A 16,256-nucleotide genomic window follows, 5' to 3' on the forward strand; every position below is an offset into this window, starting at 1 on the left:
TTGGACTGTGAAGAAGGCTGAGCGCCGAAGAATTGATGCTTTTGAGCTGTGGTGTTGGAGAAGACTCTTGAGAGTCCCTTGGACTGCAAGGAGATCCAACCAGTTCTTTCTGAAGGAAATAAGCCCTGGAATTTCTTTGGAGGGAATGATGCTGAAGCTGAAACTCCAGTACTTTGGCCATCTCATGCGAAAAGTTGACTCATTGGAAAAGACTCTGATGCTGGGAGGGATTGGGGGCAGGAGGAGAAGGGGACAACAGAGGATGAGATGGCTGGATGGCATCACTGACTCGATGGACGTGAGTCTGAGTGAACTCCGGGAGTTGGTGATGGACAGGGAGGCCTGGCGTGCTGTGATTCATGGGGTCGCAAAGAGTCGGACACAACTGAGCGACTGAACTGAACTAAAGAAGATGGGAATTAGGCTTCACCTTCTGAAGAAAAGAGTATTAAAGAATTTGTGGATATGTTTTAAAACCATCAGAGTATGTGTCAGACAAAAGAATTATAATTTTAAAATGTAAAGCATTTTTACAAATCAGTATTTTAAAGCCCCAGTAGAAAAAGATAGCAAACAGGCAATTCATGAAATAATTGATTCAAATAGCCATTACACATGAGAAAAGGATTATCACCTTAATAATCAGGGAGAGGCCAAAAAACCCAGAGATATATTATGTTAACCTCACTGTTGAAAAATCACCCAATACCAATGTGTGGCTAGGATTAGGAAAGTACATTCTCATACATTGCTGGTTAGAGTGTAACCATTCTGGATAGCTATTGGACATATCTAGAAAAGTCTAAAATCTATGCATATCCTTTGAACTATAGATTTTTCTTGAAAAAACTGTCAAAGACATATACATACCCATAGCCTAGTGTATAATAGCAAAATATGTATTATTGGTACTTTAAATAAGTTGTAATATTTTTATCTAATATAATACTTACATCCATTAAAAATGATAGGGCATATATTCATGCATATTTAATAAATCTAGAAGAATGGTACTGATGAACCTATTTGCAGGGCAGGAATAGAGATACAGACATAAAGGCAAGACTCTGGACACAGCAGGGAAAGCAGAGGGTGGGACAAATTGAGAGAGTAGCAGTGAAACATATACATTACCATAAGTAAACTAGTAGCTAATAGGAAGTTCTGTATAACCCAGGGAGCTCAATGTCGTTCTCTGTGACAATCTAGAGGGGCAGGATGGGGTAGGGGGTGGTAGGGAGGTTCAAGAGGGAGGGGGCATATGTATACTTAATGGCTGATTCACATAATTGTGTGGCGAAAGTCAATACAATATTGTATTAATAAAGCAATTATTCCCCAGTTAAAAATAAAATTTTTAAAAATTAATGGATTAATTTAACTGTGTGAATTGGATGGTATATCTCAATAAAGCCATATTTTTAAGTTAAAAAATGTTGGTGTGAAAAAAAGTGATGGTCTGGATGTATTTTTATTGGCATAAAATAAAATAATACAAGCATATTGAAGGAAAAGCAAAATGAAATCTAGAAGTATGAAAACATTATTTAAACTTAAAAGGCATATATAGAAATCTAACATCCCAATATTCAGTATTAAGTATAGTATCTACCAAAGGACTTATATTCAAAAATATGTAGAATTCTAACCTAGTTTTTTGAAAGTTGAACATATGCTTAAAAACATATGGGTAAATGAACTACCAATACACTCATAAAATTGTTAGTGATTAGGGACAGTTAATGGAGAAGGCGATGGCACCCCACTCCAGTACTCTTGCCTGGAAAATCCCATGGACAGAGGAGCCTGGTAGGCTGCAGTCCATGGGGTCACGAAGAGTCGCACACGACTGAGCAACTTCACTTTCACTTTTCACTTTCCTGCATTGGAGAAGGAAATGGCAACCCACTCCAGTGTTCTTGCCTGGAGAATCCCAGGGACGGGGGAGCCTGCCGTCTATGGGGTCAAACAGAGTCGGACACGACTGAAGCGACTTAGCAGCAGCAGCAGCAGGGATAGTTAAATTTACAATACAATGAGATTTCTCACCAACTAGGGTGGCTAAAATGTAAAAGATTCACAAAATCAAGTGCTAATGATGAGATAGAATAACTGCAATTTTAATACTTTGCTGCTAGGAATATAAACTAGTTTCAACCACTCTGGAAACAGTTCAGTGGTTTAGGATAAAGTCATACATACACTTATCATGTTGCTACTGCTGCTGCCAAGTCGCTTCAGTCGTGTCTGACTCTGTGCGACCCCATAGACAGCAGCCCACCATGCTCCTCTGTCCCTGGGATTCTCCAGGCAAGAACACTGGAGTGGGTTGCCATTTCCTTCTCCAATGCATGAAAGTGAAAAGTGAAGTGAAGTCACTCAGTCGTGTCCGACTTTTGCGGACCCATGGACTGCAGCCTACCAGGCTCCTCCGTCCATGGGATTTTCCAGGCAAGAGTACTGGAGTGGGGTGCCATTGCCTTCTCCGTACACTTATCATATGACCCAGTAATTCTACTCCTCGCTGTTTATCCAACAGAAATGAAAACATAGGTCCACAAAAAGACTTTCTCACAAATGTTCATTGCTTCTTTATTTATAATAGCCCAAACTAGAAATGGGGAATAGATGGGAAAACAGTGGAAACAGTGTCAGACTTTATTTTTTGGGGCTCCAAAATCACTGCAGATGGTGACTGCAGCCATGAAATTAAAAGACGCTTACTCCTTGGAAGGAAAGTTATGTTCAACCTAGATAGCATATTCAAAAGCAGAGACATTACTTTGCCAAAAAAGGTCCGTCTAGTCAAGGCTATGGTTTTTCCTGTGGTCATGTATGGATGGGAGAGTTGGACTGTGAAGAAGGCTGAACGCCGTAGAATTGATGCTTTTGAGCTGTGGTGTTGAAGAAGACTCTTGAGAGTCCCTTGGACTGCAAGGAGATCCAACCAGTCCATTCTGAAAGAGATCAGCTCTGGGATTTCTTTGGAAGGAATGATGCTAAAGCTGAAACTCCAGTACTTTGGCCACCTCATGTGAAGAGTTGACTCATTGGAAAAGACTCTGATGCTGGGAGGGATTGGGGGCAGGAGGAGAAGGGGACGACAGAGGATGAGATGGCTGGATGGCATCACTGACTCGATGGACGTGAGTCTGAGTGAACTCTGGGAGTTGGTGAGGGACAAGGAGGCCTGGCGTACTGCAATTCATGGAGTCGCAAAGAGTCGGACCCGACTGAGCAACTGAAATGAACTGAACTGAACTGAAACTAGAAATAACCCAAACGTCCATGATGAATGAATTAAAAAAAAAACAACTATATATTCATACAATGATACTGCTCAAAAACACAAAGGAATAGACCACTGAGATATACAGTTATATTGTTGAATCTCAAAAACATTATGCTAAGGGAGAAAAGCTTGGAGAAGATTATATACTGTTTGTTTCCATTTATATGAAATTCTAGAAAAGGCAAAATTTGTCTGTATATGATGGTAAACAAAGTGGTTGCTAAGGGCCAGGCACTGACTATAAAGGGTGATGAGGAGACTTTAGAGGGTGATAAAAATGTTCTATATTTTTATTGTAGTGGTTTTTATGTACATATTTATAAAAACTCATCAAACTCTGTACTTAAAATGGGTGCCTTTTATTGTATTAGACTATAAATAAAATGTTGATGTTTAAAATATATATGTAATTTGAATACATATTACATGATCATACATATATAATATATATACTAGCTTTCTTTGAAAGCTAGTTCTTAAAAATCGGTGAATTCTGAAAATAACATACCTCAAGCAGCATTAAGATTTTTGAGATACATAGGTATAGCCGTAGAAATAGATGTTGATGAACAATGTGCTTAGTTTTCAGAGTAACTTGTGCTTATATTGGTTTTCTCAAATATTCTTTGCAGGTAGTTGACTATGATAAAGTGATTCAACCACGTTTTGATAAAGCCCTTGAAATGTTAACCAGAAACACTATAGCTGAGGCCACTGAAGCAGCCATTAAAGTTGTCAAAGAACGGCTTCTCTTAGAACTACAAGCTAAAAATGGTGAACTATTTTTTTAATGTGTGTTTTAACAGTAGTTAAGCCTGGCTCCCTGAGGGCACAGTCTTGGTTTGTCTTGATATCCCTGGCATCTTGCACACTGCAGCCTCAGAATAAGTGGTTGGAGAAATGAATACACATAAACCCAAATCATACACTGAGAAAAAGATTCCAACTCTGTGGATTTCTAAGGAAAGGAATCATAAAGAGTTTTCAAACTTAAATTTCTTTTCTTTTATGGATCTGCTTCCTGGGCAGAATTTACCCCTTTATTTACACCAGGGGCAATGACAACAACGACACTTTGACTCATGGAGTTTGTGTTATTGCTGCTGCTGTTGTTGTTCTAGGCCTCTGCGTCAGCCTTGATTGTAAGTCAGTGTTTTTATTTGGGGAATATTATTTTCAGATTCAAAATGTTATAAATGAAAAAGTCATCGATGAGGAGACAGAAGCACAAGAGGTTAAATGGCTTCCTGAAATTCATCCAGATGGTGGCATAGCTAAGACTTGAACATCCTCTATTTGTCCGAATCTGCTATTAGGATTTCACTAACTTTTTACATACACTGGAAAGCTCCCCATCATTTCCTATGCTGGAAACTATTTAAAGATCAAGGAAATTACTTCTTACATGGCAATATTGAGCTTTTGCTAGGAAAGAACACAGGTTTTGCCTAATAAATCTGCCTCTCTTCTTTCTCATTAACCTATAATCAAGTAAGAAAGTACAACCTGGTGCCTGAGAGATTACAAAAAGCAACCACAAAAAGACCAGCATTGAAATAATATGCCATCCAAATGATCATGGATCAGTGGTAAAGAATCCGCCTGGAATGCAGGAAACACAGGTGACACAGCTTCAGTCCCTGCGTTTGGAAGATCCCCTGGGATAGGAAACGGCAACAAACTCCAGTATTCTTGCCTGGGTAATCCCATGGACAGAGGAAACTAGTGGGCTATGGTCCACAGGGTCTCAAAGAGTCAGACACAACTGATCGATTGAGCACAGATAATAAAGAATGAATTTATGTGTTTATCATATTATCTTCAGAATTAAGACCAAAATTAAAAAATACTCTTGGACAATTAATAAATATGTAAGATATCTGGAAATATTGACTCAAACTTCTAAGATGGCTTGTCATTCAGTTTTGAATAACAAAAATGAATAATTGATTCAAAAATGAATTTTTGAATTCAAAATTGAATTTTGAAATGAACTCAAAATTCATTAAAAATGAATAATTTTAAAATTAAAAATGAATTCATTCAAAAATGAATAATTCTATCAACAAACACTTGAGCACCTTCTTGTGTTAGATACTGTTCTAAACATTGAGCTACAGGGGTGAACAAGACACCTGAAGCTCCTGTCCTTGAGGTGAAAGTGAAGTGAAAGTCGCTCAGTTGTGTCCGACTCTTTGCGACCCCATGGACAGTCCATGGAATTCTCCAGGCCAGAATACTGGAGTGGGTAGCCTTTCCCTTGTCCAGGGGATCTTTCCAACCCAGGGATCAAACCCAGGTCTCTCGCATTGCAGGCAAATTCTTTACCAGCTGAGCCACCAGGGAAGCTGGTATGTGTGCCCAGTCCTGTCTGACTCTTTGCAACCCCATGGATTGTAGCCTGACAGGCTCCCCTGTCCATGGGATTTTCCAGGCAAGAATACTGGAGTGGGTTGCCATTCCCTTCTCCAGGAGACCTTCCCAACCCAGAGATCAAACCCAGGTTTCCTGCATTGCAGGCAGATTCTTTACCATCTGAGCCACCAGGTAAGCCCCCAGACAATAAGATTCAGTTCAGTTCAGCTCAGTTGCTCAATCGTGTCCGACTCTTTGCGACCCCACGAATCGCAGCACGCCAGGCTTCCCTGTCCATCACCAACTCCCGGACTTCACTCAAACTCACGTCCATTGAGTCGGTGATGCCATCCAACCATCTCATCCTCTGTCGTCCCCTTCTCCTCCTGCCCCCAATCCCTCCCAGCATCAGAGTCTTTTCCAATGAGTCAACTCTTCGCATGAGATGGCCAAAGTCCTGGAGTTTCAGCTTTAGCATCATTCCTTCCAAAGAAATCCCAGAGCTGATCTCCTTCAGGATGGACTGGTTGGATCTCCTTGCAGTTTTAGGGACTCTCAAGAGTCTTCTCCAACACCACAGTTCAAAAGCATCAATTCTTCGATGCTCAGCCTTCTTCACAGTCCAACTCTCACATCCATACATGACCACAGGAAAAATCATAGCCTTGACTAGACAGACTTCTGTTGGCAAAGTAATGTCTCTGCTTATTAATATGCTATCCAGGTTGGTCATAACTTTCCTTCCAAGGAGTAAGGGTCTTTTTTTTTTTTTTAAGTGTCTTTTAATTTCATGGCTGCAGTCACCATCTGCAGTGATTTTGCAACCCAAAAAGATAAAGTCTGACATTGTTTTCACTGTTTCTCCATCTAGTTCCCATGAAGTGATGGGACCAGATGCCATGATCTTCATTTTCTGAATGTTGAGCTTTAAGCCAACTTTTTCACTCTCCACTTTCACTTTCATCAAGAGGCTTTTTAGTTCCTCTTCACTTTCTACCATAAGGGTGGTGTCATTTGCGTATCTGAGGTTATTGATATTTCTCCCGGCAATCTTGATTCCAGCTTGTGCTTCTTCCAGCCCAGCGTTTCTCATGATGTACTCTGCATAGCCCTTCTTAAAATTTTAAAAATTGTATATTTTTTTGCCAGGGATTTTACTCCAACATATTTTTTAAGAAATTTTGCCAGTGGAGAATATTGAGGCTTTTTAGCATAGAAAGTTATATAATATAATAACACAAAAGATGGGAGCTAACATGGAGCAGGCTTCCCGGGTGCCAAGCCTTTTCTATGTTCCTTGTTGACACCCATTATCTTATTTGATGTTGCAACTGTGTTTTTAGTTTAATGATCCTCATTTTGCCCAGTAATAATTGAGACAGGAAGATCAAATGATTCAAACTGAGACAGGGAAAGCAAATGATTCGCAAAAGTCACATTGACTCAGTTAGAACTCACATGCCCAAGGTTGTCTACCTGCCCCCCAGCTACCTTTTGCTAACACAGTCAATTACTATCTTACAGCTCAGTCAACTTCAAAAGACCTTCGAGGAGAATCTGAAAGGAGGGAAAGTGAAGTCCCAACTGATGAATACAGAAGTGCAGAAGAATTGCAGTCGTCACTTGATGAAGATGGTAAAGAAAATGTTGCTAATGTTATTGGCCAAATCTTTCCTAGTATAAACAGATTAGCTGATGGAGTGTCTTATTCTTTCACTGCAGTGTTCACTTTTGAATCCCAAAGAGAAAGCTCTTTAGAAGACAATGAAGAAGCCAAAATGAAGTCAGATGATAAAGATGGTAACAAAATGAGCTGCTAATGCCATGCGTGTAGATCTTATTTCCATTTATTTCATGTGTTATCATGTTTATATTGAAGCTTAAACTTATCCTCCCTTCACCCTCAAATTGGAAACTTTAGGAGTAAAAGAGTTAAGTTTTTCTCTTACAGATTTAAACTGACCAGCTGTAGAACAGAAATTGATCTACTAGAATGAAGGAGAAAACAGAACACAAGTCTAATACTATTGGAACGCTCTACAAAATTTTTTGTATCTTTCCAAACACGATACAATCATTATTGTACAATAACAAATTCTTTCTTAAAAGCTCTCTGCTTCCTTTAATGGACTGGAATCAGAGCATCATAAACCCAGAGTTGTAGCTGTGAAGTGTTTATCATTTAGTGCTATTTACCATGTCCAATATTCTTGACTAGAGAATTTCGTGGACAGAGGAGCCTAACAGGCTAATTGTCCATGGGGTCACAAAGAATCAGACATGACTTATCAACTAACACTTTCACTTTATACTCTTCTAAAACTTTTCCATTTATATTTTAACATAATCAAGAGCATACAAAGTAAACTACTTTTATTTTTTATTTGTGTTACATTTAATTACATAATTTCATTAGAAAATAATTTAACCATCATTTAAAATTACTGCATAATTTCTTTATTTAGAGGTATTAGTTTTAACTAGTTCATTACATTGAAAACTTATATTTTTGCTACTAAAAAATTCAAAGAATTTTTTTCCATTGTATTTTTTACATAAAGTTTTGCCTGTATGTTGACACAAATGGAGTTACTAGTTTAATGAGTAAGAAGCAATAGAGAGTCAAATTGCTTTGCATAAAGTTTCAATTTATGTTCCCATCAGGAATATGCAAATACATGTCCTAGGTTCTTCAGTATTTTCTCTTTTTAAATATTATTTTAATTTTTATTTGACTATTTCTGAAGTTTAGTGTTGTAATACTGTGTTAGCCATTTATATTTCTTCTTTTCTGAGGTGACCATTTTTGTCTTTTGCCCATTTTTCTAAATTGTTGTATCAATTATATGGTTTTAATATAAATGTTCTGTATTAGTCACTTATTTTTCATATTTTTTTCCAAATTGAGTGGTTTGTCTTTTAAGTCATCTTGCTGACTTTGAGGTAGCAGAGTTTTTCACATTTTCATAGTCAATTAATTTCCATTTGTTAATTTCTTCCATTTACTTTCTGGCTTAAAAGTCTTCCTCTCAACCAGAGATTTCATATATACTTTTTTTTTAAGTTGGTGCTGCCTTTTTGTATTTAGCTTTCAACTCCATCTACAGTTTATTGTGTTGTATAATGTAGGGCTGATCTTCTTTATTTGGTTCCTCCTCCTGATTCAGACAGATGTGTCTTTGCCTTGTGTTTATTTCAAGCTGAGTAGGAATTGAACTGGGCACTGGCAGAATCATATATGGCATTCCTCCTTTCCCAGCCTGCATGCACACGCACACACACACTTCACAGAAGGACCTGGACATTAACATTTTTGCCAAGTGACATCTGGGAACCCCATCTCTGCTCCTGGAGAGTTCCCAGCACCAATATGTACACAGAGAGGCCCTCCCCCGTACTACCTGTTCCCTCTTTAGGGGAAGCCGTCCAATGTAGCAACATCATCAGTACCTCTACTCACTGCCAGAGGATCACCAGCACTGCTGGTGTGCCGTGGTAAAAGACAGCCTCTCTCCCCCATGTGTCTGAGATAAACACACCTTTTACCTCTTGGAGCAAGAGAGTCTGTTGTGACACCAGGAAGGGAAAATTTTATTTTTTTCCAATTTACATCCATTGGCATCATATGAAACTGAAATTACTCCTGGTTTTCTTATCTGTATTTTCTACTGCTGATAAATATGTCTACCTATTTGTTTATTATGGTTGTTATTTTAAATTTTTAAGGAATTAGGAGCATTGAGTCCTGGGTCCTTGGGCTCATACCACAATCTTCCTTAGGAATCACCTACAGTTTAAGTACTGTTCTTTATGTGTTTAACAGAGTTTTATTTTCAGATGAAAAAGAAATAAGTGAAATGTTTACACGTCAAAGAAGTCAGCAAGACTCTAGTCGAGATCTAAAGAAGGATTCCAAAAAAGGTAAATTATTACTAGGGTGATTTGGTTCTCTTCAGTTCAGTCGCTCAATCGTGTCCGACTGTTTGCAACCCCATGAATCGCAGCACGCCAGGCCTCTCTGTCCATCACCAACTCCTGGAGTTTACCCAAACTCATGTCCATCGAGTCGGTGATGCCATCTAGCCATCTCATCCTCTGTCATCCCCTTCTCCTCCTGCCCCCAATCCCTCTCAGAATCAGGGTCTTTTCCAATGAGTCAAATCTTCACATGAGGTGGCCAAAGTATTGGAGTTTCAGCTTCAACATCAGTCCTTCCAATGAACACCCAGGACTGATCTCTTTTAGGATGGACTGGTTGGATCTCCTTGCAGTCCAAGGGACTCTCAAGAGTCTTCTCTAACACCACAGCTCAAAAGCATCAATTCTTTGGCACTCAGCTTTCTTCACAGTCCAACTCTAACATCCATACATGACCACAGGAAAAACCATAGCCTTCACTAGATGGACCTTTGTTGGCAAAGTAATGTCTCTGCTTTTTAATACGCTATCTAGGTTGGTCATAACTTTCTTTTTTTTTTAATTTAAATATATTTATTTTAATTGGAGGCTAATTACTTTACAATATTGTATTGGTTCTGCTACACATAAATGTCTTTTAATTGGTTCTCTTATACTGTGGTAAAAATCACAAATAATTCCTTTAGAATTTTGAAGGATAACCATGTACTTTTTTACTTAAAAATCTTATTAATATCAACTTACTCTATCTTAAGTGAAAGTCACTCAATTATGTCTAACTCTTTGTCCCACCCACCCCCTCCACTTCTCATGGACTATACAGTCCATGGAATTCTCTAGGCCAGAATACTGGAGTGGGTAGCCCTTCCCTTCTCCAGGGATCTTCCCAACCCAGGGATCAAACCCAGGTCTCCCGCATTGCAGGCAGATTCTTTACCAGCTGGGACACAAGGGAAGCCCAAGAATACTGGAGTGGGTAGCCTATCCTTTCTCCAGAAGATCTTCCCAACCCAGGAATCGAACCAGGGTCTTCTACTTGCAGGCGGACTCTTTACCAACTGAGCTATCAGGGAAACCTTTACTCTGTCTTAAAGACTACTATAATATGAACAGTTGGACATGCAGAAACACAGATAGAAGAATGTGATATACTGTTTTCATGAACAAGAATATTGGAAAGATAGGATATCTGTCTTTCTGTTCTGTCATTCCTGGCATGTGGCTACCATAATAATTCACAAGATGGCTGCTAGTGTGCCAGTTGTTACATCAATGGGCAAGAAGAGAGAAAAGGCAAGAGACAAAAAAATAGCACTCCATCCAGCTGAGTTCAGTCAATTCAGTTCAGTTCAGTTGCTCAGTGATGTCTGACTCTTTGCAACCCCATGAACTGCACCATGCCAGGCCTCCCTGTCCATCACCAACTCCCAGAGTCCACCCAAACCCATGTCCATTGAGTCAGTGATGCCATCCAACCATCTCATCCTCTGTCATCCCCTTCTCCTCCTGCCCTCAATCTTTCCCAGCAAATCCAATGAGTCAGTTCTTCTCATCAGGTGGCCAAAGTATTGGAGTTTCAGCTTCAACATCAGTCTTACCAATGAACACCCAGGACCGATCTCCTTTAGGATGGACTGGTTGGATCTCCTTGCAGTCCAAGGGACTCTCAAGAGTCTTCTCCAACACCACAGTTCAAGAGCATCAGTTCTTCTGCACTCAGCTTTCTTTACAACTCTCACATCCATACATGACTACTGGAAAAACCATAGCCTTGACTAGACGGACCTTTGTTGACAAAGTAATGTCTCTGCTTTTGAATATGCTGTCTAGGTTGGTCATAACTTTCCTTCCAAGGAGTAAGCATCTTTTAATTTCATGGCTGCAATCACCATCTGCAGTGATTTTGGAGCCCAGAAAAATAAAGTCAGCCACTGTTCCACTGTTTCCCCATCTATTTGCCATGAAGTGATGGGACCAGGTGCCATGATCTTAGTTTTCTGAATGTTGAGCTTTTAAGCCAACTTTTTCACTCTCATCTTTCACTTTCATCAAGAGGCTCCTTAGTTCTTCTTTACTTTCTGTCATAAGGGTAGTGTCATCTGTATATCTGAGGTTATTGATATTTCTCCTGGAAATCTTGATTCCAGCTTGTGCTTCCTCCAGCCCAGCGTTTCTCATGATGTTCTCTGCATTGAAGTTAAATAAGCAGGATGACAATATACAGCCTTGATGTACTCTTTTTCCTATTTGGAACCAGTCTGTTGTTCCGTGTCCAGTTCTAACTGTTGCTTCCTGACCTGCATATAGGTTTCTCAAGAGGTAGGTCAGGTGGTCTGGTATTCCCATCTCTTTCAGAATTTTCCACAGTTTATTGTGATCCACACAGTCAAAGGCTTTGGCATAGTCAATATATCAGAAATAGATGTTTTTCTGGAACTCTCTTGCTTTTTCGATGATCCAGCAGATGTTGGGCAATTTGATCTCTGGTTCCTCTGCCTTTTCTAAAACCAGCTTGAACATCTGAAGTTCATGGTTCACGTACTATTGAAGCCTGGCTTGGAGAATTTTGAGCATTACTTTACTAGCATGTGAGATGAGTGCAATTGTGCAGTAGTTTGAGCATTCTTTGGCATTGCCTTTCTTTGGGATTGGAATGAAAACTGACCTTTTCTAATCCTGTGGCCACTGCTGAGTTATTCCTCTTTAAAGAGAAAACAACAAGACTCACCCCCAAAAAGTTCTTCTTGCATTTTATCTACCAGTGAAACTATCAATATAAGGGAAATTAGGAGATGTAGTGTTTTTAAACAGCTAAGCACATTGCTGACCCTAACAAAATCAGCATTCTGTTACTACAGGAAAGGAGAACTGGATATTGTTTAGGCAAGTAGTATCTTGTGGCACATTTAGTATTTTTGCCTGGCTATTTCTGCTTCCTCATGTCCCCTTTCCCAGGCTATGAGATCTTGGGTTCTTATGTCTGACTATCCAGGAATTGCTGGTTTTCTGTATCTCTGAGAATGGACTTCTCACTTCATGACAGAGAGGGCAGCAGGAAGCTGCTCCTCAAAAGTCCTTTGGGATTTTTTCTGCGAGAGGATCAATTAGGCTCTGGCAGGAGACCCTGATGGATGGAGCTCAGAAAGCACTACTGGAAAGGCCGAGGTAGAAGAGTCGCTCCACAGTCTGGTGGCGCTGCCAATCTCATGTCCTGTTAGACACATGGATAAATGTTTATATCATGGTGCAGCCTATAAGCCAGCTCAGCCATGTAAGAAAACATTCAGCACACAGTGAGGCAGGAATCAAGGCTAACACCTGAAAAACCAGCCTATGCTACCTTTTTTTACCATCCTCTTGCCCACCCCCTCTCCTTTTATTGTCCCATGTAGTCTCATGCATACAATTTAGGGCTTCCCTGGTGGCTCAGTGGTAAAGAACCCTTCTGCAAGTGCAGGAGACATGGGTTCAGTCTCTGGTCTGGGAAGATCCCACATGCCACAGAGCAACTAAGCCTGTGCACCACAGCTATTGAACCTATGCTCTAGAGCCCGGGAGATGCAATTAATGAGCTCACGTGCTGCAACTACTGAAGCCCACATGCCCTAGAACCCATGCTCCACAACAAGAGAAGTCTTCAAAACTAGAGAAAAGCCCCCACTAGAACTCTTCCCCAACTAAAGAAAAGCCCGCACAGCAACGAAGATCCAACACAGCCAACAATAAATAATAAAAACAATTATTAATTGAAAGCATTTATTTTGTTTTCTGACTCATTCTTTAGTTGCCTGTCTTTTAGCTTGACTCCTGGAAGCCTTTGCTTCCTACCTCTTCTCCCTGGTTTTCTGAGTTTTTACTCCTGCCTGACATGAGTTTTTTTCTTGCCTCATATGCTTTTGTTCTGATGCACTGGCTTTAAGCCACTATTCTACTGTTTTGTGATTCCAGACTTATTTCCTCTCTAGTTCATTTCTCCCTTTTTCTGGCATGTTCAGCAGTAACACAAAGAGTGCTTTCTTGGGTTAGGTATTTACGATCATGTTCTGTTGCAAATAACATTGTCTACTAAAATTATTAAGGGCATTAATGTATTGATTTACTTTACTTTAGATGTAACAGACTATGAGATAGAAGAGGTAACTGCTGATCATCCAGAAGTTCTTTCCATAATAAATGAGACAGTAAAAATGGCAAAGAATATGAACTTTGAACAGCCACATGAAAAAATTGCTGAGATCTTAGATGAAGTTCTGCAAGAGGTAAGAAATCCAGAATCTTTATTTTTATCTCTGATTTCACAGTATCTGAGAAAATGTTAACCTGGTATATGTACAATTATATTTGAATCCCATATGGCAGTGTTGAAATCTATAGCATCCTAATTCACGTGCATTTTACAGTAACACTGTTAATATGTAATGTACCCTGCTGCTGCTGCTGCTAAGTCGCTGCAGTTGTGTCCGACTCTGTGCAACCCCATAGACGGCAGCCCACCAGGCTCCCCTGTCCCTGGGATTCTCCAGGCAAGAACACTGGAGTGGGTTGCCATTTCCTTCTCCAATGCATGAAAGTGAAAAGTGAAAGGGAAGTCGCTCAGTCGTGTCCGACTCTGTGCAACCCCATGGACTGGAGCCCACCAGGCTCCTCCATCCATGGGAGTTCCCAGGCAAAAGTACTAGAGTGGGTTGCCATTGCCTTCTCCACATGCTAGCAAAGTAATGCTCAAAATTCTCCAAGCCAGGCTTCAGCAATATGTGAACCGTGAACTTCCAGATGTTCAAGCTGGTTTTAGAAAAGGCAGAGGAGCCAGAGATCAAATTGCCAACATGCTGGATCATCAAAAAAGCTAAAGAGTTCCAGGAAAGCATCTATTTCTGCTTTATTGACTATGCCAAAGCCTTTGTGTGGATCACAATAAACGTGGAAAATTCTGAAAGAGATGGGAATACCAGACCACCTGACCTGCCTCTTGAGAAATCTGTATGCAGGTCAGGAAGCAACAGTTAGAACTGGACATGGAACAACAGACAGGTTCCAAATAGGAAAAGGAGTACGTCAAGGCTGTATATTGTCACCCTGCTTATTTAACTTCAATGCGGAGTACATCATGAGAAACGCTGGGCTGGAAGAAGCACAAGCTGGAATCAAGATTTCCGGGAGAAATATCAATAACCTCAGATATACAGATGACACCACCCTTATGGCAGAAAGTGAAGAACTAAAGAGCCTCTTGATGAAAGTGAAAGAGGAGAGTGAGAAAGTTGGCTTTAAAATTCAACATTCAGAAAACTAAGATCATGGCATCTGATCCCACCACTTCATGGCAAATAGATGGGGAAACAGTGGAAACATGAGACTTTTATTTTCTTAGGCTCCAAAATCACTGCAGATGGTGACTCTAGCCATGAAATTAAAAGATGCTTACTCCTTGGAAGGAAAGTTATGACCAACCTAGACAGCATATTCAAAAGCAGAGACATTACTTTGTCAACAAAGGTCTGTCTAGTCAAGGCTATGGTTTTTCCAGTAGTCATGTATGAATGTGAGAGTTGTAAAGAAAGCTGAGTGCAGAAGAACTGATGCTCTTGAACTGTGGTGTTGGAGAAGACTCTTGAGAGTCCCTTGGACTGCAAGGAGATCCAAAGTCCATCCTAAAGGAAATCAGTCCTGGGTGTTCATTGGAAGGACTGATGTTGAAGCTGAAACTTCTGATGAGAAGAACTGACTTATTGGCAAAGACCCTGATGCTGGGCAAGATTGAGGGCAGGAGGAGAAAGGGACGACAGAGGATGAGATGGTTGGATGGCATCACCGACTCAATGGACATGAATTTGGCTATGGTCCAGGAGTTGGTGATGGACAGAGAGGCCTGGTGTGCTGTGGTTCATGGGGTCACAAAGAGTTGGACACGACTGGGGGACTGAACTGAACTGACAGCATTATAACTTTGTTTACACGTCCATCAATGCCTATTAAATGTAGCACCTCAAGGCAAGAATACCAGATAAGTTATCTTTTTCATTCCCTCTGCGTTTTTCAGTGCAACTGAACAGAAGTGCTCAATAAATGAGCTTTTATGGTGATCTTTTCTCACATTTTCCAAACAGCACAAGAAGTTCAAACAAAGATTAAAATTAAGACGGAATTTCTACCTCAAACTATAGATTTCTCTCAATTGCAACTTCCTATTCCTTGAAAGTGTTAATATGGCATCTATGTTGCTACATTTCTAAGTATGATGTGAAAATCTCTCAGTCCTGTCAGGACTCTTTGTGACCCCATGGACTCCAGGCCAGAGTACTGGGGCGAGGAGCCTTTCCCTTTTCCAGGAGAATCTTCCCAACCCTGGGATCAAACCCCAGGTCTCCCAGATCTCAGGTGGCACTGCAGGCACACTGCAGGCTTATCTAAGTATGATAGTAAGTTTATTAATAAAAAGGACTTCTTTACATGAAAAAAGACTGTTAAAAATGCTCTGGTTACAAGTGGCTTTTTTAAACTTTTTATTTTGATATACAGTTGTATAGGGCAATGGAAAAAATAGAACAGAAAGATTGCTGTGAATCTAAAACCGCTCTAAAGGGAATTCCCTGGCTGTCCAGCGGTTAGGACTCAGGGTTTTCACTGCCAGAGTCCAGGTTCAATCCCTGGTGGGGGAACTAAGATTTCACAAGCTTCATGGCATGGCCAA

The 16,256-nt window shown here is 40.2% G+C and overlaps 1 protein-coding gene across 4 annotated transcripts in view; it reads left to right on the top strand.

Moving 5' to 3' along the window:
• Nucleotides 1–16,256, top strand: part of AK9 (adenylate kinase 9) — a 116,849-nt gene that overhangs the window by 39,116 nt on the left and 61,477 nt on the right. For all 4 annotated transcript variants that reach the window (XM_059889863.1, XM_005210829.4, XM_024996966.2 and 1 more), the window contains 5 exons: nucleotides 3,925–4,066; nucleotides 7,172–7,282; nucleotides 7,370–7,447; nucleotides 9,485–9,568; nucleotides 13,676–13,824. In XM_059889863.1, coding sequence (XP_059745846.1) covers nucleotides 3,925–4,066; nucleotides 7,172–7,282; nucleotides 7,370–7,447; nucleotides 9,485–9,568; nucleotides 13,676–13,824 — 564 coding nt within the window. The remainder of the gene's footprint in view (nucleotides 1–3,924; nucleotides 4,067–7,171; nucleotides 7,283–7,369; nucleotides 7,448–9,484; nucleotides 9,569–13,675; nucleotides 13,825–16,256) is intronic.

This window comes from Bos taurus, chromosome 9 (assembly GCF_002263795.3).
Source record: "Bos taurus isolate L1 Dominette 01449 registration number 42190680 breed Hereford chromosome 9, ARS-UCD2.0, whole genome shotgun sequence".
NCBI lineage: Eukaryota > Metazoa > Chordata > Mammalia > Artiodactyla > Bovidae > Bos > Bos taurus.